Below are 24914 nucleotides of genomic sequence, written 5' to 3' on the forward strand. Positions count from 1 at the left end.
GGAGAAGGAGGCTGTTTTTGTTTTACTGTATAAAATCCCCCCCTCTCCTGCACAGTCCTGCTTTCATGACTAACTATTTTCAGTTGCCCATTTGTAGTTTCCTTTTCATATTGTTTTCCTACTTGGACAATACTAACATAAACAGGTAAATTCTTAATCTCATTGAAGTTTTCTGCAGTTACTAAAGGATCTACTTTTTCTATGTATTCTACCGAGCAGAGACTACATTCTAAAGAATCTGGAGATCTGCTTGCAGATGATTCCATCTCATCTGTAGATAGACTCCTTTCATTGCTAGTTTGAAACCTGTTTTTTGCTAGAGCTGGTATTTGTGAACCACTTCTGTCTGAGGGCTTGATTAACGATTCTGGCTTTGGCCTTTTGGTTTGATTGCCATTGCTTTCCGACATTCTAACTGGGATCTGCGATGGACTTGATTCTGTCTTTTTCTTTAAAGTTCTGGTGTTGTCATCTTCTTCCTGAATGACAAGCTCTGTGTAGTTTATTTTCTTTGAAGGAGACGTTACTATAGCCTCCTTAATCGGAGACCCATTTTTTGAAAATTGTCTCACTTTTTCTGTGACTGAAACCACTTGGTGTTTTTCAGGTTCCTTACTATCATTGTCACTGCTATCTTTTAATGTATCCTGTACAAGGGTATGTGTAAGTTTTTCATTCTGTGCCTTACGGTTCAAATTTCCAGGGCTTTCCCAAGTCCTGAAAATCTTTTTTTCCCTATCTGCATTTGTTTGTGAATCAAGGTCTTTGCCATTAACACCTTGCGTATGTTTCACAAAAGTAATTTCAGACATGGCTTTCTGAGGCAGGTTCTCCCTTGTTAGTTTCTGAGCCACTGGAGAAGACATTTCTACCATAAAGTCATCACAACCTTGTGCAGGGGAAGGTTTTTCTTTTAAACTGTCTGTTTCTTTATTTCGAGTAGCCTTTTCATCTGTGTTATCTGTTGATTTCAGCATATTTTTGTCTCTACCATACAACTGTGTATGATACACTGGAAGTTTGCTCTCTTGCAGCTTTTTCACTGGGGTTTTTGACTGCCCCAATTGTGGACCTTTTTCTTGATGCTGCACCTGCTGAAACTGATCTGGTTCAAATTTTAGTCTTACGGAGCTCACTTTTGATTGTTTGAGCTGAAAAGGCTGGGAAGCCTCACCTGCTTTGCTTTGCGAAACACTATCTGCCTCCTGTTTCTTTTTCTCTTCTGTAAACCGTGAAAATACTCGCCTTTCGGGGCTGTTTGGCAAGCTACTGCATTTCCTTTCATCAGAGCTGCTGCCAAACAATTTCCCCACAGATTGCTCTCTTAGCCTGGCCTTACCCCACTCCTCTTTGGCTCCTGCATCATTAAGCTGCATCTTTTCAGGGCTACTGCTGGTAGAGCTGGGGCCCGACCTGGTTTCCCTGGCTTCTCTCTTTTTTGGCTTCTTCTCTGGAGACTGGAGCTCATCATTAAGTTTCTCTGTTTTGTCACGAAAAAACTGAGAAACCTCAGTCAGCTTCTCTTCTGCTTCTTTAACAGTCCGATCTACTCTGTCTTCATATATGAGTTTTTCTCTACCTCTGTCAAGTCTATCTTCAGTGAAACGCATCCACAGTGCATGCTTTGGACTACCTGGCTCTGCAGTATAGTGCAGGACCGTGAGCTTGTCGTATTGGTCATCTTGGTTAGTCATTTTCCCTGCTCCATTCCCTGGTGTTGAGGACTTTAACAGGAATTCCTTCTTGGAAGCTGAGGGCATTTTTTCACTGTATTGCCTCTCAGCTCCCTGCAACTCTGAACTACGAGCATGTGTCTGGTCAGTCATAGAGTCCTCTGTGTCGGAACGAGATATGTCTAACTTTTCAGATAGAAGCATTTTTTCAGCAAAACTGTACGACTCTCCCCTTAACTCCGATAGTTCATCGTCATGGTATTCTACAGAGTGTTGGCTTAATAGCTTTAATGTTTTATAAGAATCATCCGACATGAGCTGTGCTGAACTAGGTCGACTGTCTTCTTCCTGGGAGACAGGCGTGTTTACTCTGGAAGATTCTAAATAGGAAGGAAGAGATTCCTCTGCTGTAAGCTCCTCCTCTTCCTGTTGGGCTTCTTCATCTGCATCTAGTTTGTCTGTCATCTCTTTTAACCCCTGATCTCCATGCAATGGGTCTCTCTGATAAACATACCGTTCTTTCTCAGGGTGCTTTTTTGTTTCCCTTATGATGACTTCAGTTGGTTCAGCCTTGTTACCTTTTTCAATATGAACCTCGATTATTCTTTCTATCTTGGGTTTTGCTGATGTGTCTTTTTCAGTATACCTCTGTGTTGTTTCAGCACCCTTGGGGGATTCAGCACCAGCCCTGTGTTCGAATAGACCAGCAAGCTCTTTGGAGGGGTCTCTACCTGACTGAAATGCTTTCATAATGTCCCTGACAGACATGGTTTCCTCAATCCTTTCAGAACTATTTTCTTTGCAGGGGGACTTATGGTAAACCATTCGGGTGGTGGTTGTAATATGAGTCTCTTCTTTAACACACATGCCCTTGCTTACAACACATTTGTGGTCATCCTCCTCAGAATTAACTTTCATCTGAAAAACCTTAACTTTGTCTTTTATAGATCCAATTTGCTTTTGTTCAGATTCTGCAAACATAGAAGGTGTTTTCGATGGTCCCGCTACCTCTGTTTGGGGTTCCTGAGTTTCATCTGAGGAGGGCTCATAGCTTCTTATAACATGGACTACCTCAGTTCGTGTTTCTGTAATAACAGGGGGAATGGGCATGTCATGAAATAATGGTTTGGGTCCAGTGCTCTCGGCACTTTGTGGTGCTGATGGGGTCTTTTCACTTCTGGTTTCAAAGCCACTGTCTGACAGCGGGCTCTTGTCTTGGTCGTGTTGCGAAAAGTCATCAGGAGACTCTAATATTGCATCTATTCCATAGATGGTATCTGCAAGTTTGCATAATTCTTTCTCAGAAGCAGAAGAACGCATACTTGAGGGTGGCATTTTAAGCTTGTGTTCTTGCAAAGCCATAGCAGGTTTTAGAATACGTTTCTGCTTTTCTTCCCCCTCTTTCTTTACTTCATCGTATCTATATTTAATGTCTGACATTTTTGAGAGAGAGCTAGCACCAATGTCATTTGTCAAATAATCAACTACCCTTGATAAGTTAAAGTCTTTATCAGAAATGGATTTGGTTTTCGCTTGAGTGGTTTCTGTCTCATAGCTTGGAAGACATTGCCTGGCATTCTGTTGGGCTTCCTCTATTTCATCTTTAGAAAACTCAACCCAGTCTTCTTCTGGCGAGTTCTCTTTAGAGGAGTCTTTATTATCAACAAACGTCACATCCTTCTTAAGGATCTCACTGACTTTAACAAGGTCTTCCTTGACCTTTTCAACAATTCTAAATGGCTCCTCATCTTCCATTTTAGGTTCCTTAGGCGCGTCAGGGTGGACGTTTTTACTAGCCGTGGAGGAATCTGTCTGCAATATAGCAGTCATTCTTATCAGATCCTCCTTCATATCAGCGACATCTTTCAGTATTTCCTGACTTGATGATAAAGTGGATGCAGTGGTTGATTTAGGTGCTGCGGTGGAAATGAATAAGGAGGATTTAATTGGGGACAAAGTCCTTGAAAAGGAAGACTGTGTTCGTGCCTCTGTGGGCTGTGTCTTAATAGGTGACAATAGTGCAGCTGCTGATTTTGTTACAGATGTCTCTGGCAGTTTTTTTAATTGGGGTTCCGATAGAACATTCACAACTGAATATACTGGTACAGTAATCGTTGCAGACGTTACAGATGCTGTTGCAGAAGAAGCTGATAGCAAAGAGGCATACAAGGAACTTGCTGCTGGAGCTCTGGCAGACTGGAAAGCTGAGGAAGTGGAAGAGGACATGCATTTCAGAGGAGCATAGGCAGATGCAGTGGCAGAAGTAAACGTTTTTTCTACTTCATCAATAGCAGCACTGACACTTGTGGTTGCGGCTTGTGTTGTTGTGTGTATCTTTTCTTGCAAACTACAAGTAACTCCAGAGATTAAAATAGTCGCTGAGGATGATGGGTATTTAACTGGTGAAACTGATCCATTAAGCAGCATTGTTCCAGTAGATGCTACAGCACACTTAGCTGGAGAGGACAGCGAGGAAGTCAGCGTTCCTTTAGCACCAGCGGTATCTGCTGTGGATTTCATTGAAGATAAGGCAGATATTGACTTTATAGTGGAAGATGTGATAGGTGCTGCAGAAGTCATAACTGATTTAAATGGCAATGTTGAAGCATACATGTTAACTGTGGATTTAGGGGAAGCTGGTGGGGTCATAGTGATTGAGGATCTTTCTAGTAAAGACCCTGCTGTAACGACTGGGGAAGTCCTTGAAGAAAGTGAAGAAGCAAGTCCTTTTACAGAGGCAGCTTCTGACACTAATGAGGATTTGCCAGGCGAAGACATTGAAGTAGTAGACATCTGAACAGGGTACTGGGCTTGCTGCACTACAGTCTTTATTGGTGAGGACATTGATCTAAATGACCTGATTGGAGATGCTATATCTGAAGATGCAGTAGAAGCTCCGAATGTGGACTTGATTGGAGATGCTGAAGAAATAGACCAGACCGACTTTAATGGCGAAGCAGATGGAGTGTTTGAAGAGGAGCTGGATAAGGATGTGAATCCAGATTTCGCTTGCACAGGTACGGTAATTGGAGCAGTTGACCATGCCTGGTAAGATCGTGTTGAAAAGACAGGTTTGTAAGCGTAAGCAGCAGGCAGTGTTCTTGCTGGTCCTGCACTTCGGTCAACTGTTTCTTTATAATCAAATTAAAATCCAACAGAAAATCAACAGAAATGATTGAAAAACAGAGAGACCAGAGAAAAAAAAAGTTGGTCAGTGAACGTTGCATCATCAAAAGAGGAATAAAAATACATTTACATGAGATTTTTGAAATGGAAACAGGATGAGATAAAACTGAAGGAGAAAATAAAAGCGACAATCCTTGCGATCCATGGTCCAGTGTAAAAATACAACAAAAAGAAACCATAAGCACAACGAAGCGGACGCAACTGAAGCAATGGGCAAGACAATGAGAAACAAAACTGAAAAATGGCAAGACACACAAAACCCAAATGCTCAACAACAACAACAACAACAACGACAACAAAACTCTACTCTATTGACTTTTGATGTGCTGTTTTACTAAATCTCATACAGTCTCATTTTATGAACGTGTCTTTTATATGCTTGGCTGTCGGTTTATCGTTGCTTTTAATTTTGTTGTTCTGACAACAGAAAAAAAAACCTATAAAAAACACCCCTGTACCTGTATTAAAGAAAAGTATATTATGGCAAAACACAGGTTCAAATAACTAGGTTTAAATCCATATTAGCTATTTCATTCAAGATCGAATACCTCTAGTGACAGGCATTTGATGTGCAAACTGTGAAACAATAGGAAGAAAGGCAATTCTCAATCTTCCATGCACTTTTTGTAAAAAAAGAAAGTAATGCTGCACAATCACAAAGCCAATAAGAGCAAGGAGTTTTGAACATAAGGTAAAATATATAATAACAAAAAAGGAATTTTACTTTTACTTTTAGTGTTTTATTATTAACGTTGTTGTTAATTCCATCAAAGTAAAATATGCTATGAATGTTGCATTAGAACTTAGGACAATTCCTTCACAAATGGGATAACAGAAACATAAAAAAAGTGTGCAAGCACAGCAACCCACAAAAGCATGCAGTATACCATGTCAGGCATGTGAACTTACATATTATGGATGGTAAATTTATGCAGAGAACATACAGTATATAAATATTTATATACAGTATTTTTAGCAGATTTACTTTTATCAGGCATTTATTGTAAACAATTAGTAATGGTTAGTTAACTTTTTACACTCACTCATTCCAGGCTCAGCCAGATAGCTGTAGCGCTTACGTAAGGCTAAAGATGCAAAGGTATGACGTCTTTCTGGTTTTTCAGCCTGCAAAACAATAAACATGAAAAATATGTAGGGTTTTTATTAACCAAAACAGACATAAATCCTAAATGCACGTTACAAGCTGTAATTACTGGTAGTTATTATTATTATTATTATTATTATTTATTTCTTAGCAGACACCCTTATCCAGGGCGACTTACAATTGTTACAACATATCACATTATACATTATTTCACATTATTTTTACATACAATTACCCATTTATACAGTTGGGTTTTTACTGGAGCAATCTAGGTGAAGTACCTTGCTCAAGGGTACAACAGCAGCGTCCCCCACTGGGGATTGAACCCACAACCCTCTGGTCAAGAGTCCAAAGCCCTAACCACTACTCCACACTGCTGCCTTTAATCTGGCCACTCAACACTTGTCTTTTGAGTTTGACAACATTTATTTTAGAGTTTCTAAACTAACGTAACCTTTTTCTGCTGCTTCTAAGGAAACACAGTTAAGCACCTTAATTACCGGTTTTTGGAGTAAAGGTCTCGAAAAATATTGTCCAGGGAGAAATATGGGTGTGATTCAAACAACCTATACCTTGAATTATTTTATTTGAGCATTTTACAGTAAAAGGGAGTTTCCATGTGTTGCAATACTGGGATAATATTGATGCAATCCTACTGTAGTTGATTCCCCAAGCTATGCAATGCTTATCCCAGTGGTGAATAGCTAGATCAAGTCAACCCTTTGGACAAGTCAACCCTCTGGACAAAGACGCATGATGCTAATTTTAAGGCGCAGGGAATGAAAATATGAAAACTAGATGGCAGGTGGCATTATCCATTTAATATTTATGTATTTTCAAGCACAGAAATATTGGGCTCTTTATTTACAAACCTTTAAATGTGTTTTTGTGTATATATATATACTTTTATTAGAGAAGCCGAGAACGCTCAAGAGCAGTTTTTCCTGACTTTTAATAACATACTTTTTTCCCCTGAAAATCCTGTTCTGAACCTAGGAATTAATTAAATCTATCTATTAGGAGGCTGTGTGGTCCAGTGGTTTAAGAAAAGGGCTTGTAACCAGGAGGTCCCCGGTTCAAATCCCACCTCAGCCACTGACTCATTGTGTGACCCTGAGCAAGTCACTTAACCTCCTTGTGCTCCGTCTTTCGGGTGAGACGTAATTGTAAGTGACTCTGCAGCTGTTGCATAGTTCACACACCCTAGTCTCTGTAAGTCGCCGTGGATAAGCGTCTGCTAAATAAACAAATAATAATAATATTGCAAAGTAACTTTGATTAATAGCAGAATTATTGTTAGATAGCAGAATTAGTAATGCCTAGTAATCCTTTATTTCAAAATTACACAAGTTATAGAACTTAATGACTTTAAGAAAGTAATAATTAGAAATTATTTTTTATTTTTTATAATTTTTTGTTTTATTTTTACAAATATCGTTTTATTTCATTTTATTTTTCACAAATGTTGTTTTATTACAGATAAACATTAATAAAACAACTCAAACAGATGTATATCAATAATAGTATAGTATACATCATGTTTTAACTACATATATTTTTTAAAATTAATTATCCGATTTTTTAAAACATTCTGAGAAACAGACCTCGTACAGAAAAATAATTTAGTTACCATAATTTCTCATTAGCGACAGTAACGGTATCGTACAGTCCCCCACTCTTTTTAACCAAATGCCTATTTACAGTAAATACTGCCCATGCCTCTATAAAAATACAATAAGGTAAAATAAAAATATATATATATATATATATTTACACTGCCCTACTATTGTGGGTCTGTCATAATAATTGCACATACAGCAATCTACCCATTAAAAAAAAAACGATAGGAATTGTATTTCAATCCCATTGCACTGAAGCAGGATACAACAAGCTTGGGGTTTCTCGGTATTCAAAACCAAAACAGCATTTGCTCCAGTGCAAAGTTTGAACCACTTGAAATAAAACAAATAATTACCATACTAATGCAAAATACTGTACAAGCAAACAAGCCATATTTTCCCCAAAAACAATAAACAGCTAAGGATGCTTAACAACGGTATCTTTCGACTCACACTGCACCACATCCCCTGATGCTCAAATTCTTTGTAGCGTTGTGTAATTGTTTAGCGTGGTTTAGGCATTTTAGAAACAAACGTTTCTTCTCTTCCGTCACAATTTTAATTCCCAAACGACTCACTTCAAATTATACATCTGCACAAGTGCCAGTCAGAGCTTCTGTTTCCCTTCAGACCGTGTCTATGGTAACGTCTGACTCTAGACAACTACGCTTACAAGTATTTATTTATGTCACTCTATGTCTGTTTTATAATGATTTTTCGTGTTATTTCTTTTTATATTTGCATTTCGTTTTATTTCATTTTTTATGTTACATTTTGTGTTATTTCGTGTTATTTCGTATTTGCGAAAAACACGGGGCTCTAGTAATAACCATAATCCCTAATGATTTTGCTAAAGGCTTTTTCCTTTGACTTAAGTAAAGATCATGTAATCTGCCTCTACGGTATAAATCCCCTTCCTTCCTCCCAGGAAACACAGGAAGTAAATTTATAGTCTGGTGGCAAGATAAATATAATCTGGATACCTGAATAAACCACAGCAAAATGATAAGGCATTTGAAAAGATGTGGTGGTACGAAATAATTGATTTTAAAAGCCATGGCTATTATCCCTATTATGTACCACACTTTTAAAAGGAAAAAAAAGAAAACCCACACAGCAAATCATGAATGCAATATTTATAAATTACCTCATCGTCTTGATCTGACTCGGTTTCCTTTTGGTTTCCCAAGATGCATTGCAGAGAAAGGGCATAACATAATGGACAGCAGGGAAAAGAAGTATCAGGATATGAAAAAGGCCAAGTTGAAAGCACGCAATGTGTAAGCTTGTTAAACAAACCCACAGCCAGCAACGAAAGAAAAAAAGAACCAAACATTTATTGCAAAGTAAACACAGGAATTAAAAAAAAATAAATCACTACGTGCAGTAAGCCTATGGACCATCAGCCAAAGCAAGAGCTACAGGACCAAAAGACCCAGTACGAAAGAAAATGCATTAGGACGAAACAAGAAAACAGGAACCAACGCTACAAACAGATAAAAGTCACGTTCACGTAGTCTAGTGTATTTAATTTTTTTAAATTCCTTTTTCTGGGATGACAAGACAATGTACAGTGTGATATGAGACTCAGATAAATAACATTTCAACATACCTTCTTGTGGGCTGGCAGTGTAATATTTAAGTTGCAGACCGCTGCCTGGGGTACTCCTTTTGTGATTTTCGTCTCTTTTAGGAACGATAATCGCCCGCATGGCTCTTGACTATTGTCTCGTACCTGAGAGAGTAAAATGAAAGGGTTTAGTAGACAGGAAGCTTGGATTGTTCTGACTAGTAGACAATCAAGGTATAGTAACTTACAGAAAAGTACAAAAACATTTTTTACCATTCCATTATTTGATACCATGGTACTACTGTGACGGGTATTTTGGTTTATACCATTGTGAAACCAAATGTGACCACAGTGGTACCATTCTAACAATAGGCTAATGCTATTATAGCTGACTTTGTGCTACCATTTCTTCTTATTATAGATATGACACTGCCATTGAAACAAGGGGTCATGTCCACTCCACAGGAATTATGTGAAGTAGGTCTTTATCACCTTACAAACTGCTACATCAAAAACCTTTTAAAGATGCGTGTGGAAAACTGGATTTGACAAAGATGAAGATATACTTTCTGAGAATAAAGGCTTCATGTCCGCACTGCATAACCAATCTTGAGAACCGTACTCAAAAAAGTTTTAATTAACCCAGCTCAAAGCGTCCACACTCATGTTTAGTCAGGCTTAATGTGTGCAAACACTATTAAAACAGTCCGGTTACAGTTCCTAGCAGCGCAATGGACTGTGGGACTGAATATGACATTAGCTCACCATGCACTGTATTTTATGTTTACAGTCCGGCAAATATGGAGCCTGTGCTCACGGAAGACATAGCGCTTCTTAGCATGAATGTTATGGCTTTGTTTCTGAAAAATACAAGGTACACCTATCATAATGTGTGCGTAATTCCTTGACCGATTTCATCGCACCAGATATCATTGTGCCTTGATTTCGGCATCTGATCACGTCACTCCATGATCTACCATTTTACAACAAGCCTCAGAAATTGTATACTGTACAGCAGTATTGACAGTCGTTCTCAACTCCTTCAGGTGCCTTTTCTGACTACTGTATTTGTAATGTCCACATGCCAAAACATATCAGAAAGCATTTGGGGAAATTGGAGGATACACAAAAAATGTAGTTTGTATTACAGCGTCCACACTTCTGACAAACCGCACTACCTGATGCAATCTAATTTAGAACTGGACTCGAGACTACCCCCTTGAGGTGGTCTCGGGTTCGGTTCTCGAGTACGGTATTAAACGCTGCATAGTTTAGACGCTAACTGTATTTAGCACTTTTAAGCTGGTTTAAAGGCAACTAATACGGTTTAAAGGCAGAGTGTGGACAGGGCCTTATACTGCTGCAGGAATGTCTAATTATATCTCAGAGTGACACAGCAGAAAGCTGGCTTCAAGCTTGTGTCCCTACAGCTAAAACAAGGTCTGTTTCTCGTGCACAGAAGGTGAAATTATGAAAGCATGTAGTAGACACCAAGGAGTTATGTTTCAGAGTAAAACTGAACAGAACTGTGACACAAGTGTCACAAAAACAGCAATAGTGCAATTGCAGCCCATAGAATACAATGACGCAACAGTATCTATTATTATTATTATTATTATTATTATTAGTAGTAGTAGTAGTAGTAGTAGTCGTAGTAGTAATCATCCATAACTGGTCAATACAATGACAAATGTTTCGGCTAGAATCTTTTTTCAATATCTTCAACCACAAGTACTGTATTACAACATAAACAAATCAGTTTCATCCCGTTTTTAAATCGGATAAAACAGAGTTGCTGATGTTCCTTTTTAAATATTGGAAATAATTCAATAACGTCTCTAGACCTGTGTAATATTATTATTTGTATCTCTAAGCAGTAGCAATATCATGCCCATTCCAGGGATTTCAGATTGAACCTGCTGATCCAATTCACTTTGTGAGGATTACTGTTTAAAAAAGGCATAGGATACATGTGGATTGTAAATAATGGGAACGAGAGTCAGGGATATATCTTAGCTACAAAGTTAATCAAAATTGTAAAGCCATTTAGTTGAAGGAGGTGGTTAGCAGCCCTTCTGCATCAATGTTAATATAGCATCTCTAGCAAGCTCATTAAAAGGATACATCTAAAATTGGCCATTTATTCATTGACTCCCTCTATTCATATTAACAGTATTATCATGCACAGTATGTTTGATGAATGTTTTAATACAGTGATGGAAACATCAATGGTCATATCCATGACTCTCCGATTCTGAACTGAGCACCGCGGGATGAAGAGGCTGACAAAAAGAAGATATTGTGCATGCTGTGACAAGTCATCGAGAAGCTGTGATAAATCCAAATGTTGAAATAAAGACAGGAGTATTTAATTACCTAGTAACAATGTATTTAGACAGAGAAATGATGGATTGAACACCTGAAACCACACTGAGTCAATGCACCCCCTGCTTTACCTTTACGCAGAAAGGCAGTCTGTTCTCCTTGAACGCATAAAAATTAAACACCAGCTGTTGTCCTGCTTTAGTCAAAGGAGCCAGATTGCCATAGCAATCGACGTAGATTGGTTTTCCTTCCAGAACCTGTAAAAAATTATTAAACACCCATTAAAACGAACCACCTCATTCAAAATCACTTTTAATGATATGGCTAGGAATTAAACTAAAGGTATGTATTAATGTAAAAGACAGTAATAAAGGCATTTGGCCACTTTACACTTACACAAACTTAGAAGGTGCACCAAATGTTGGACAACAAGATTCTATTACTATCACTATGGGCTACCTATACAGGTAAGTGGTATTTCATTAACTCAATATAGCCACCAACTGACTCATAGAGGGCTTTGAGATAACCAAACAAAATGCATAATAACTACAAATCAAGTGCTTTGAGAACATCTGTTATTCGAATATGTGCAGCTTGGCAAAAACCTTGACAGGTTACCAAATATTTACTATAGCAACTTTTCTTGAGATGAGTCATTAGCAGATAATTATGTGGTTGTGCTTGTTAAACCTCATTGGCGTTTTTTATTTGGACTGCGCCAAATTGCAATTTCATTATATTCATTTAATTCAAACAAAAGGCATGTGTTATAGACTGTATGTTCTAGAGATATAATTTGGAGGATATTTAGTTCAATTAAAGGTTCAGAGGGTTAACTCTCACGTTGTCAGACACTTTTACAAAGACCCTGCTGACATTGTTACATCTCGAATCCAGCTGAAGTGGAGACAATGTCAGCACAGTACATCCCACGTAATCAAACTAGGAAAATCTCTGATACACTTCCCAGGGCTTAAAGTTCATCAGGACTGTTTTAAGGAATGTGTTTTGAAGAGAGTTCATAAGCATATTTAGAGCTTAGAAAGTTCATTGAAAAATTGGAATAAATTAATAAACCCTCTCTAAAACAGGTTCATGAATGGCAAACTTCATTTAATTCATCAAAATGGGCTTTAAAAAAACAGTCCTTAACACAACATTCTTTAAAACAGCCCTGAAAGTTAAGAATAGGGGCTGATATAAGGTTTTTTTTTTAATCCTGTCTGCTCGTGTAGTTTACAGTGATATAAGCAATAATATCATTTTTATATGCTGCTGCCTATATGCACTTGGAAGCTCATTGTATTGTGATATGGTGTAATGTTTCTATAACATGGTTGAACAGAACTCCAATTTCACTGAAAAGGGTTCAATTATACTGAACTTCAGGTCTGTAGAGGAGTATTAAAGCACCTTGCTGACTTCTCATGTCAAATCCCACTAAAGCTGGCAACAGAGGCCTCAGATCTCTGTTGACAGTGCTATGGCAAATGTATCTAACATTTGTCTGGTTCAGTAATGTATCATGTTAGTAATCTCTACTTCTGCCCTATGTAAACACACCTCAATGTCTTTGCTTCTGGCAACTTCTTCAAAGTTCTCCTGCTGTTCCAATGTCTTGTCCACTTTGTCATCCGTCATGCAAAAGCATCGCAGGCGGGATTCTACAGGATCGTTCATTTTGGCAAATACAACAAACTTGGCCATGTAGGGAACACAGATTAACTCTCTGTAAAGCTGCGTGGCTAGCCCAACAGTTTCTGGGACTTGGTGGCAGTCTGCGAGCCAAAATCTACAAGAAACAAAACAAGAAATATTTATTTTCCCTTTGGTTTTACACTGTACGGTTCAAATGTTTTATTTATATCAACAACATACTGCAGCCTAGCAACAGCAAGACTTGCAAATTAAATCATATCAGATGTTTCTGGCACAGACACTGGCGTAAAGTCAGAAAGCATATGACAACATTTATTTTTTTATTTAAATCTTTCCAGACACAAAACCTAAATCCTATATAGAGACATGCCATGGAATCACCCCTTGGGAGAAATAACCCTAAGCATTTTCTTTTCTATAAATTACTGTACTTAAATACCTCAGAATTTGTACACTACATTGCTCAAAAGGTCAATTACAGGTCTTTGCTGAATGATATTAGTCTGGAAATATGTACTAAATGCAGCTGCCTTGTGAACTATCACATTGAGTAATTTCCTAACTTATTTTCTTAGAATTCTCTGCCTGCTTTGGGCACTATTTGAAGAGCAGAAAGACACAACTACATTGTTTTTACTACAGCTTGCTTACCTGGCAGAAACATTTGTTGTAAAAGAAACGCTTTCATTCACAAACGTCAGTGGGGTGGTTCCAGTAATATCTTCCCACTGGGCTGGTGAGGTGCCCCCTGATAACAAAAACAAACAAAAAAAGATTTACTAAACAAGTACTGACACATCATCCCTTTCTTTTGCATCAATGGCTGATTTCTATCTGGACCAAGTTGAGCAGTATTTTAAACCATGTCTATTGGTTTCCACCCAGCAGACAAAGATCAAACTAGTGTCCCTGACTGGGTGCTGTAGAAGAATGGTGGGGAACAGACCTTTGCTAAATAAAGACCTTGCCTTTACGTCACTGGCCACTCTCCAGAATTCTAGTTAATTACAAAACAGAGCCCAAATGTTCTGCAAATGTTCTGAAAGCAAACTGTCTCAACTTTGAGTTATTCAAGTTTTTTTCCTTGTTTATGTTAAGTTGCTTCGACTGTAAGTTCATGAGTTGCTCTTCAGTTCTAGTTGCCTGTCATAGAGACATATGTAATGTAGACTAGATCAGATCAATTAGTAAGCACCAGCACTCTCTAGTGCCAGAAGAAAAAAAAACTAAGAAACTAGTACCTCTATAAAAACACTCTAGCCTATGTTACAATAATGGCAGGCAACTGGAACTGGATATCAGCTCCTGAATTCAGGTGAACGCACCTTAACAAAAACTTTGCTTCAATTATTATTATTATTATTATTATTATTATTATTATTATTATTATGTTTACTGTATTTGGAACAGTCTAACTGACCTATTCTAATACCTTCATCTACCCATAAGTCTAATTTTGTACAGTATATTTGCTGTCCTTACCCGTTATACTACACAGGAGTCTCAGACAAGGAGCGGTGTCTCCTTTGTATCCATTGGTTACACCTTCTCCAGAGGGAGGAGGCACAGGAATCGTCATGGTGATGGGTTTATGAAACTTCCTTCTCCTGGGTTCCACGGTTACAATTGGGCTGAACGTGGCTTTATTTCCAATAATCTTTTTGACAATTTCATCTGGTGCTGGCTGAGCCTGCAAAGTAATATTGAGAGTCTTCAGGAGAACTACACAGAAGGTAGTAGGATTGCATCAGTCTCATGATGTGGAACCTAGCAGCAATGCTGACTCTCCATAATAGCCCAATCTAAAGAAATCCATGACTGTTCAATTTCCTCCATAATAAGGAAGAAATAGAATCCCAGATTGATTTTTTTAAATGTTTTATTTATTTAGTAGTCGCCAATTACATTTTAATTATTTTCTCCCAATTTAGGACATTCAATTATTATTTAAGCTTGGCTCACCGCTACCACCCCTGCGATGGGAGGGGTGGTAAAGAGCTGCGAAGACGAAAACACGCTAACCTCCGAAGCATGTGCCGACAGCCAACCGCTTCTTTTCACACTGCAGACTCACCATGCAGCCACCTCAGAGCAACAGCGGGCGGCACTCGGCCAATTGTGCGCCGCCCCCTGAGAGCTCCTGTCCACGGTCGGCAATGGACTAGCCTGGACTCGAACTGGCGACATCCAGGCTATAGGGCGCATCCTGCACTCCACGCAGAGCACCTTTACCGGATGCACCACTCGGGAGCCCCCCAGATTGATTTTTAAAACGTTTTTTGTGAAACAAAAGAAAGACTTATTGAGGAATCCTCAAATTTAAAGAGGAAGTCTCATTCAGGTTTATTTTACCAGAGATTGTGGTGCTTAACTAACTAGATTAAACTTGTTAGTTTGAACTCCATTGCAGTACCTCTGCAGCTGTGGCATACAGTGTCCATAAGTGCATGGATATACACATAAAGTGGGATATTAAACAGTTAGAAAATTGAATATTATTGTAATTCAGAGGATATTATTTAATGATGCTTCTACAAAGCTTTAGTCAATAGAGATCCCTGTGCCAGCACCACATTACCTGAAGACCAACACGGATTTTCTTGGTCAAGGCCCCTTCTGGGAAAGACGCCCGCACCATTGGCACAGTAATGCTGCGGAGGACACCCCCCTCAGGGCCCATCTGATTGCTCTCCTGTTTAATACGAGACACCACGGCAAAGTACTGGGGGAAATCCTTAGTGAAGATTCGACAAATGCGTTTCTTCTCCAGGTCATCCAAACTGTCAAGTTCTGCAAGGCAAACATTTTTTTTTTCACAAACATGACTAATCACAGTAGACCTGTGTAGATATTACTTCCCACCCTGGACCTCAGTGCAATATGAAACCTTGCAGACCAGCAGAGAAGTCTTTCTTTTTTCTTTTTTTTTTGGAGGAAACCCCCACGATGCAATTGTTTTGCATCACGTGGGCGTGTCTGAGGTTGACTTCCAAAATAAGGATGATGTATTGAAATTTACATTGGCATCTATAATTATTAATACAGTTAATAGGATTATCATCTGACTACCTTAAGTTATTGTATAAAGAATAATAATGTTACAAACCACTTACTTAAAACGGTCATTGATTCCCAAAGAATTCAAGTAGAACACCATAGAAATAACTACTATTTTATTGGAATGTATGTGAACTTATTACCATTTCATTATTTGAAACTATTACCTGAATTGGTACCCCTCACAATACTAATGGGGTTTACCATGAAATGAGCTGGAAAAAATTTGACACCTGCACAATTAATGCATATATTTTGTTTTCACTCTTAGCTTAGACTTGTTCAACACCCTCAGGTTAAAAAGTCTCTGTAAACTAAATTCAAATAAGGTATTCAAATCTGGAAATGATGGTTTGCTGTAAATATTTTATACACACACATACAAACCAACCCTTGTTATCTTTCTGAGAGTGTGACATTAACTCCCTATTATAATAAGCTATTATACCCTGCTTCACATTGTTTACCAGCTGTTAAATTGTCCACTAAAATGCCCTGAAAAAAACGTATAATATCACAGCATTGCCAGCAATGGCAACACAATGGTTTTGTTACAGATATTCCCCAAGTTCCTGTTACAGTAGTACTGATAGTACTGAAAGACTTGTCTGATATTGTAACATTGTACAGCAATGGATTACCAGTGTTGTTATTGCATCAAATGTCAATAAAAATGTCTGTGTTATCATTGTACCAATGGTTTGAATCACTGCATAATCCCTTGTGTTGCTAATATATTGTCAAAAGAATAGAAGAACATGCCTCACACACAGACATATAATACTAGACACATTTTATAAGGAATCCACGAGGCAAAACAATCAACCATCATATATATTTATAAAATTAGGAAGAGCAATTTGGTTCTTCTGTAACTTAGCTGTTCCACGGATCTCATGAAAAATAACCCACCGAAGCATATGTTGTGTCTATCAACCAAGGAATCTGCTGTTTACAAGTCCTAATTAAAAATACCCCCATCCCATTCCTTTGATATTGGACACCTACCTTCATCCATTCCGTTTAGGACCTCATTCAAGTCTTCAGACTTGCAGTCGTACTGGTGCTCCTTCCAAGTCTCTCCGTTCTCACTCCTGAGTATAATCAGTTCTCTCTCTTTGCCTCGCATTGATCCAAAATGGGGGATTTCCACTATCACGGGGCTGGAAGAAATACACGCTTTTAACAATCCTATCTTAAACAAGAAGAAAAGAAACCGAGGGGGTGGATTCAATAAAAATTCAGCGCTGCTTTATGGTTTTTTTCTTTCTTGTTCTATAGTGATAGGTGGACATGGCCCGAACGCAAATACAAAAAACTTTTTAACTTTTTACAGCTTAAAACACTTACTTAACTATATAGACATAGAGCAGGAAAATCACACAGACACTTTTTGATTGAACCCCCCACCCCCCGACAAATAGCATGATGCTTCTTTGCATTTTCCTCTTTCGGGGGATGGGGTCCACATCACCATTTGTTTCAGTCTCCTTAGGATACATTTCAAATGAAGACAAAAGAATAAATAATGGTGGTGCAAACCCTGAATTCAAAAAAGTAGATCAGAAATTGTGGTCAACAGTTAACACAATGTTACTGTAAATAAACAAAGAGTGATAGCATTTACATTTGATATGAAACTTAAGCACTAGTAAAGCTGCACAATCCCTTTTGTTGTTCAATGTTAAAAAACTTAACATATCATTTGGCATAGTGACAAGGGTTTCCATACAGAATCATACAATATCTGTTTAAAAAAAAAAAAAAAAAAAAAAAAAAGAAGCTGAAGGAAAGAGATTGGGGAGTATAGGACTACAGTACAGTTAATCTTACCAGCACCAGGCACCCACAATGCACCTGTGTGGCATTAGTCTATAGCTCTTTATAAATATGAATAGTATCTTGACACCATCTATAAATGGTTTTTAAATCAATTTTCCTTTTATCAAGCGCTTTAAACTCATTTTCTTCGCTTTCATTAGTCTTTTCCAGGGTTTATTTTCACAAACTATAATATACATTCACTTCCTGGATAGCCAGTATTAGCATTCCACTGGAGCCTGACACTCTCAAGAACTCTACAGTACATGTGGTCATGTCCCACAGGAACTGAATTAATAGTGTGGGGCAGGTTAAATTGTCTTCAGCTGAGTTAATGTGAAATAAAGAAAACTACAAAATGATGAGGGATACATATTGACGTCTTAACAAGAGATTACAATTAACTTATTACCCTTTTAATAAGCTTCAGAACCCTTTTAACTACCCCTATTTACCATTGTTAAGTTAAACTTTTTCTTAAACTTGAATTCCCCATAACCTTAAACACTTGTAAGAAACTTTCTACATTAGCACCCTTAACATTATTTAGATGTAGCTACCAAGGATTCATCCCAGGTCTCTAGGTACATAGACCAGAGTGTTGCCTGCTATGACAATAGAAGCTCCATTTGCAAACAGATGCAACTATCCACTCAGTGATAAATCTCTCAAGGTACACTACTGAGCTTCCAACTTCTCCATGCTCATGCAGGTATTGGAGTCCCCATGCACTCAAAAGAAATATTTAACTGTGTCCATCAAAAAATGGGTACAGACCTAGACTTTTTGTACCTTCAGATACAATTAAAAGTTAAGAAAACAAATTGTAAATCAAACAACAATTAGAGGGGGTGGTGAAAAGGGTTCTGTGGAGTAGTATTCATTTTAAAACCTTTCTTAAAAGACCTTTAAGGTTACAAACGGTCATTCTCAAACTGCATAAATCCCCAAGACCAGGCAGTAGAGATAATTGTGAAGTATGTTACATACAGTGTGAATGGTTTGCGGCTCTTTGCTATCATTTTTTGGGGACCACTCACTGTGTAAACCCTTGTATCTGATGATTTTTTAAAAAAAAAAAATACATTTGGAAAGAAGCTTAAGACATTGGGAAGGATTTATAACAATATATATATATATATATATATGTTCATTTGAAAAAAACAATTTAAGTGGACTCTGCAGCTTCTTAAGAAGAATACCAAGACAGTATTCTTGTTTTCCTACACAGGTTGTAACTGGACATATTGTGCAAGTTTGGACATTTCACCCAAAGTCACTTACAAATAGATTTAAAGATGTATATCCAATGGCTCAAAGCCCAATAAGACCACTATACATTGTTGTTACAGGGTAGAATGCGCTGCATACATTTTGCTCCGAATCCAAATCAAGGTTAATTATTATTATATTTATATTTTTTTATATTATTATTATTATTATAATTATTATTATTATTATTATTATTATTATTATATTTTTTAAAATAATTGTTTTATCAAATAACACATTTACCATGTTAGATAGGGCTCTTAACAAAATATTGTGTGACACAATCTGTGTAGTTAAACCAGAATGATACTGCCTACACCAACATTAAATACCAAAATGATTTCACAATTAGTGCAAGACATTTAATGTGAAGAAAAGTAAATAAATAAACAAATAAAAATGATACAGAGAAGGTACCAAAAACAGAACTCAATTACACACGCTGAATTTTCTTATTCACGAAACTTTATGCAGCACAAATGATCAAATTGTATGGATTTATTACAAATATATAATACAATGCATATGTAAATGATCTATATCTAAATAAAACAATTAATTGAAGTTACACAGACCAAAAAGATTTAATCTGAAACAAGGTTGGCTATTTCTGAAGAACTGTTACATGCGCGGTATTACACCAGATCAGCCTATTCCAGTGCTTCAGTGTTTCAAATCTGCAGATACCTTCTCCATAATTGAAAAAAATCAAACTTCCACTTCATTGTACAATGTGTTTGATGCAGCCGTGGGAGATTAAGATTAGAAATTATAGAAAAGTAAAGCAGTCATGAAAGCAGAATGCTTGCGGTGAGACTCACATGCCCACAAAGCGAGAAAGACTTAGCAGAGCTTTGAGAAGTCAAGCCACCATGATTGTCTTTCAGTGACAGGAATCAACTGAAAGCTTCAGAGAAACAGAAAAAAAGATATATGGGAGTGACCAAAAAAATAACCAAATAGAAAAAAAATTATAAATTTGCTTGGACAGTTTATGTCTTTTCTAAACATATTTATCCTACCCAATAAATTTTGTTCCTCGCGGCCCGAGCTGCAGGATTCGGTTAACCAAGCTCTCACCCTCATTTAGAGGGGGGAGATTGGTAGGAAGGTGGAGTTTACTGAATTACATCCATGCAGCGATAAGAGAAACAACAAAGGGAAAATAAGAAACAAACTGTCAGTCCCGAAGGACCCTGTAATTTCCATTAAGGCACCAGTTCAGGAAAAATCTCACCATGTCCTAGTGCAGTGGTTCCCAACCTGTGGTCCGTGAGTCAACTCCAGGTCAACTCCCAAAATTTGGTTACGCAGTTCTTGCAAAAACCCATTTCTACACAATCACACGTTGTGCTACTACTATATGTATTACTAAGCAACACAACAAACAGCTTTAACCACATTATATATAATAAGATATGTACAGTGCCTTGCATAAGTATTCATCCCCCTTGGACTTTTCCACATTTTGTAGTGTTACAACCTGAAATTAAAATGGATTTAATTAGGATTTTTTTGTCACTGTTCTACACAAAATAGTCTTTAATGTCGAAGTGGGGAAAAAAATCTACATATTTTTCAAAATTATTTACAAATAAAAAACTGAAAAGTCTTGATTGCATAAGTATTCACCCCCTTTGCTGTGACACCCCTAAATAAGCTCTGGTGCAACCAATTGCCTTCAGAAGTCACATAATTAGTTGAATGGAGTCCACCTGTGTGCAATTAAAGTGTCACATGATCTCAGATTAAATACACCTGTTTCTGGAACTCCCCAGAGTTTGTTAGAGAGCATATCTAAACAAACAGCATCATGAAGACCAAGGAGCTATCAAAACAAGTCCGGGATAAAATTCTGGAGAAGCACCAATCAGGGTTGGGTTATAAAAAAATATCCCAAACTTTGAACATCCCCCAGAGCACTGTTAAATCCATTATTAAAAAATGGAAAGAATATGGCACAACCGTGACTCTGCCTAGAGAAGGCCATCCACCAAAACTCAGTGACCAGGTGAGGAGGGCATTAGTCAGAGAAGCAACCAAGAGGCCAATGGTAACACTGAAGGAGCTGAAGAGATCCACAGCTGAGATAGGAGAAACCGTCCATGGGACAACTATAACCCAGATGCTCCACAAAGCTGGGCTTTATGGAAGAGTGGCGAGAAGAAAGTCATTGTTGAAAAAACCCATATCAAATCCAGTTTGGATTTTGCCAAAAGGCATGTGGGAGACACAGCAAACATGTGGAAAAAGTTTCTCTGGTCTGATGAGACCTTTTGGCCTTAGCGCAAAACGCTATGTGTGGCGCAAAGCCAACACTGCTCATCACCCTGAGAACACCATCCCCACGGTGAAGCACGGTGGTGGCAGCATCATGTTATGGGGATGCTTTTCATCGGCAGGGACTGGGAAACTGGTCAGGATTGAGGGCAAGATGGATGGAGCCAAATACAGGGAAATTCTAGAGGAAAACCTGTTTCAGTCTGCAAGAGACCTGGGACTGGGGTGGAGGTTCACCTTCCAGCAGGACAATGACCCTAAACACACAGCCAAAGCTACACTGGAGTGGTTTAAAAACAAGAACCTGAATGTCTTAGAATGGCCCAGTCAAAGCCCAGACCTCAATCCGATTGAGAATCTGTGGCAAGACTTGAAAATTGCTGTTCACCAACGGTCCCCATCCAACTTGACAGAGCTTGAGCAATTTTGCCAAGAAGAATTGGCAAAAATTGCAGGATCCAGATGTGCAAAGCTGGTAGAGACTTACCCAAAAAGACTCACAGCTGTAATTGCTGCCAAAGGTGCTTCTACCAAGTATTGACTCAGGGGGGTGAATACTTATGCTCCAACAAATGTCTTTTTTTTTGTTTAATTAACTTTTGTGTCACAATAAAAAATATTTTGCACCTTCAAAGTGTTAAGTATGTTGTGTAAATCAAATGGTAAAAATAGGTTGTAACACTACAAAATGTGGAAAAGTCCAAGGGGGGTGAATACTTATGCAAGGCACTGTATGTAGTCTGCATTTTTCCCCTTTATCCATTTCTTTTATTACAGGTGTGTTTATAAATTAATATATATTACAGCTCCCTTTGATGTAATACCAAGCATCGCATTGAAAGCCGTCCCAGACTTCTCGCTCCGCATAAAAGTAGCACATTGCATTGAATATTCCTAACTCGGTTGGAATGACTAAATTAAAATGAACAAATACAAAACAAAAAAACAAAAAAACCCCATTAAAATCACAGTTCTAGTACAGTGTTGTCAGGGATAGGAATATCCCTATTTCCATATTATATGTTTTTAGAGAGGTTAGCTGCATATAGTAATAGAAGTGAATGTGAAACAAAAAGAGGATATATTTGTTGCTTGGCTTTTGAACTGTACCGTAGCGTGAATGATCTATTTCAGCTCCATGTTATATATGGGTTCATTCAGTCAGGTTTAATATCTCACAAGACTAGATGCCAAAAAGAAATTCTCTTAATACTACTTCTGGAAGCACTGTCCAATCATTTTTTTATTTTTCAAATTGCTTCCCACCCACCTTGTTTTCGTATTCCGGTGTGTTTTTTACATGTAGATCGACCGAGGCTGGCGACTCAGTGAGTGCAATAAGTTGTGTTAGAAATGTTGTGGGGCCCAGCACTGGTATTTACGTTTACTAGATCCGAGGACGACCCAAAGCCCCAGTGCATTATTTCTGTCAGGAGGTTTTGTCAAATGAAACTTAAACCTGCAAAACTGAGATGCCATTTATCTACAAAGCATTCAGAATGTGAAAAAATAACCTTTTAAACAAAAGAAACAGGAACTTTGCCTTCAGCAAATTTCAATGCAAAATGACAACATTCCCTGTTGAACTGGTAGCGAAGATTCAAGCCCAGGGATATCGTTAAGTTAGGTGCGCTATATAAATACTTTACCTTCTACATGTACTTATACATATAAGCCTACACATTAGTTTAAAAATGCTGTTGTGAAAATATGCATAGAAAGTGGTCCGTGGGAAAAATCCAAACACCAAGGTGGTCCCTGCATTGAAAAAGGTTGGAAACCACTGTCCTAGTGGATCGTTTCGCCTTCAATCCGATACACACTTCAGGCTTTTTGATTTGTTTATTTTGTTTAGCAGTCCTCTTTTTCTGTTCTTTAGACAGATGAAAGGAAAAAAAACTGTATTGGCGATGAAGGAAAATGTAGTTTTGTTTAAACCACCAAATTAACTTACAATACCTTTTCAGTGCGAGTATTTGCGCTGGTGAAAAAATGGTGTCCATCTTTATTTTTATTACCCATTGAAACTACAAAATAAAAAGGAAATAAGATGGGTGGCCATGGCATGGGAAACAAAAGTATGAATCGACCAACCAAACTTACCCCAAAAACTGCGCCCCTGCAGGCCCGACTTCTACAAGCCGACTGGTAAGTCCCTCTCCCTCAACCATGGGCGGTGGGCTGGCAAGCTTGTGTCTCTTAACCAGTCGGCAGGTGATGCGTGTGGGCGCCGTGCACTTCCGAGGAGGGATAATGATCCGCATGCCATTGTGGCGACTGCCCCTCATCGAACCTCCACGGGCATCAACCATGAAGCTGACCAGAAACCTGTGGAGAAACACACAGGGGGTACCCTTCAATAACGCTATGGCAAGTCTTTCATTATACCCTTTTGACATGCGTATTCATTCTATTACTCAAAACAAATAAAAAAGGTTCTTCTGAGTTTTCAACCCTGGCAGTTGCCCCACTGATCATGTTTCAGATATACAATGTATATTCTATTCAAATGAAAGTCCCTTAAACAGTAGACTTCAATCTGTCAGCGTTGATCCTTACGTGTTTTTCCTAAATATGCATTTAATGTCTTTTGTAGTTTGTTGAAGGCTGCTCAAAGATGCTTTGTATTATAGATATTTGCTCTCTCTGGCTGGGATGACATTTTAGTTACGCTGCTGCGTTAAAGAAGCACTAAATTAAGAATTGTGAAGATGACCGTTAACATGAAACAATTTCCTTAAACAATTTGCCTTCATTGCATGTTTTGTTATTTGGTACTGCTATAAGTATAAAAATGAAAATGTAATCCCAGCTTCTGTCACAAGCTCTGATGATGCGCAATCCCTTTTTAAGGGGTCAGGTTTGTTTCAAAATAGACTTTTCTATCACCAGTCTTACAGGTGATCCTCAAACCAAATTTATATATAAACTGTTTTAAATGAAATCTTTGAAAACCTTGAGAAACAGGAATTCAAATGTTTTGCAGAGATTTATAAGGGACTTTCGCCTTAAAACTATCCAGTAAATCAAACATTTACATCAGATGTCAGTCAGCATTACTTTAGCACTGTGTGAAGTAAATCCCTACTGAAAAACATGAACATACTGTATTGTCCTGGGAAAATGCCAAGGTAAAATACCCCCAAACCTTTAATTGGGTGATACAGATTTAATCACGTACATTAGACAAACACTGTGTTGATGTTAAGGTGTTACTCTAAACTAAATAAAACCATCTAAGGAGGTGTAGAACTACTAAAACTAGTCAAGAACACACATTGTATCACAGTGGTTAAGTAAAACTAAATCTTATCAGCGTGCTTGATATTAAATGTCAACACAAT

General features: G+C 38.0%; 1 protein-coding gene across 40 annotated transcripts in view; it reads right to left on the reverse strand.

Moving 5' to 3' along the window:
- LOC117415415 (ankyrin-3-like) overlaps nucleotides 1-24914 on the reverse strand; it is a 271787-nt gene that overhangs the window by 25344 nt on the left and 221529 nt on the right. For 29 of the 40 annotated variants that reach the window (XM_059026461.1, XM_059026472.1, XM_059026457.1 and 26 more), the window contains 11 exons: nucleotides 23674-23898; nucleotides 17206-17360; nucleotides 15719-15930; nucleotides 14623-14830; nucleotides 13792-13888; nucleotides 13045-13273; nucleotides 11610-11735; nucleotides 9196-9318; nucleotides 8731-8757; nucleotides 5903-5984; nucleotides 1340-4804 (listed from right to left, as the gene is read on the reverse strand). In XM_059026461.1, coding sequence (XP_058882444.1) covers nucleotides 1340-4804; nucleotides 5903-5984; nucleotides 8731-8757; nucleotides 9196-9318; nucleotides 11610-11735; nucleotides 13045-13273; nucleotides 13792-13888; nucleotides 14623-14830; nucleotides 15719-15930; nucleotides 17206-17360; nucleotides 23674-23898 — 4949 coding nt within the window. The remainder of the gene's footprint in view (nucleotides 1-1339; nucleotides 4805-5902; nucleotides 5985-8730; nucleotides 8758-9195; nucleotides 9319-11609; nucleotides 11736-13044; nucleotides 13274-13791; nucleotides 13889-14622; nucleotides 14831-15718; nucleotides 15931-17205; nucleotides 17361-23673; nucleotides 23899-24914) is intronic. The other 11 variants (XM_059026486.1, XM_059026490.1, XM_059026489.1 and 8 more) reach the window with 5 other exon arrangements.

This window comes from Acipenser ruthenus, chromosome 7, assembly GCF_902713425.1.
Source record: "Acipenser ruthenus chromosome 7, fAciRut3.2 maternal haplotype, whole genome shotgun sequence".
Classification (NCBI taxonomy): Eukaryota; Metazoa; Chordata; class Actinopteri; order Acipenseriformes; family Acipenseridae; genus Acipenser; species Acipenser ruthenus.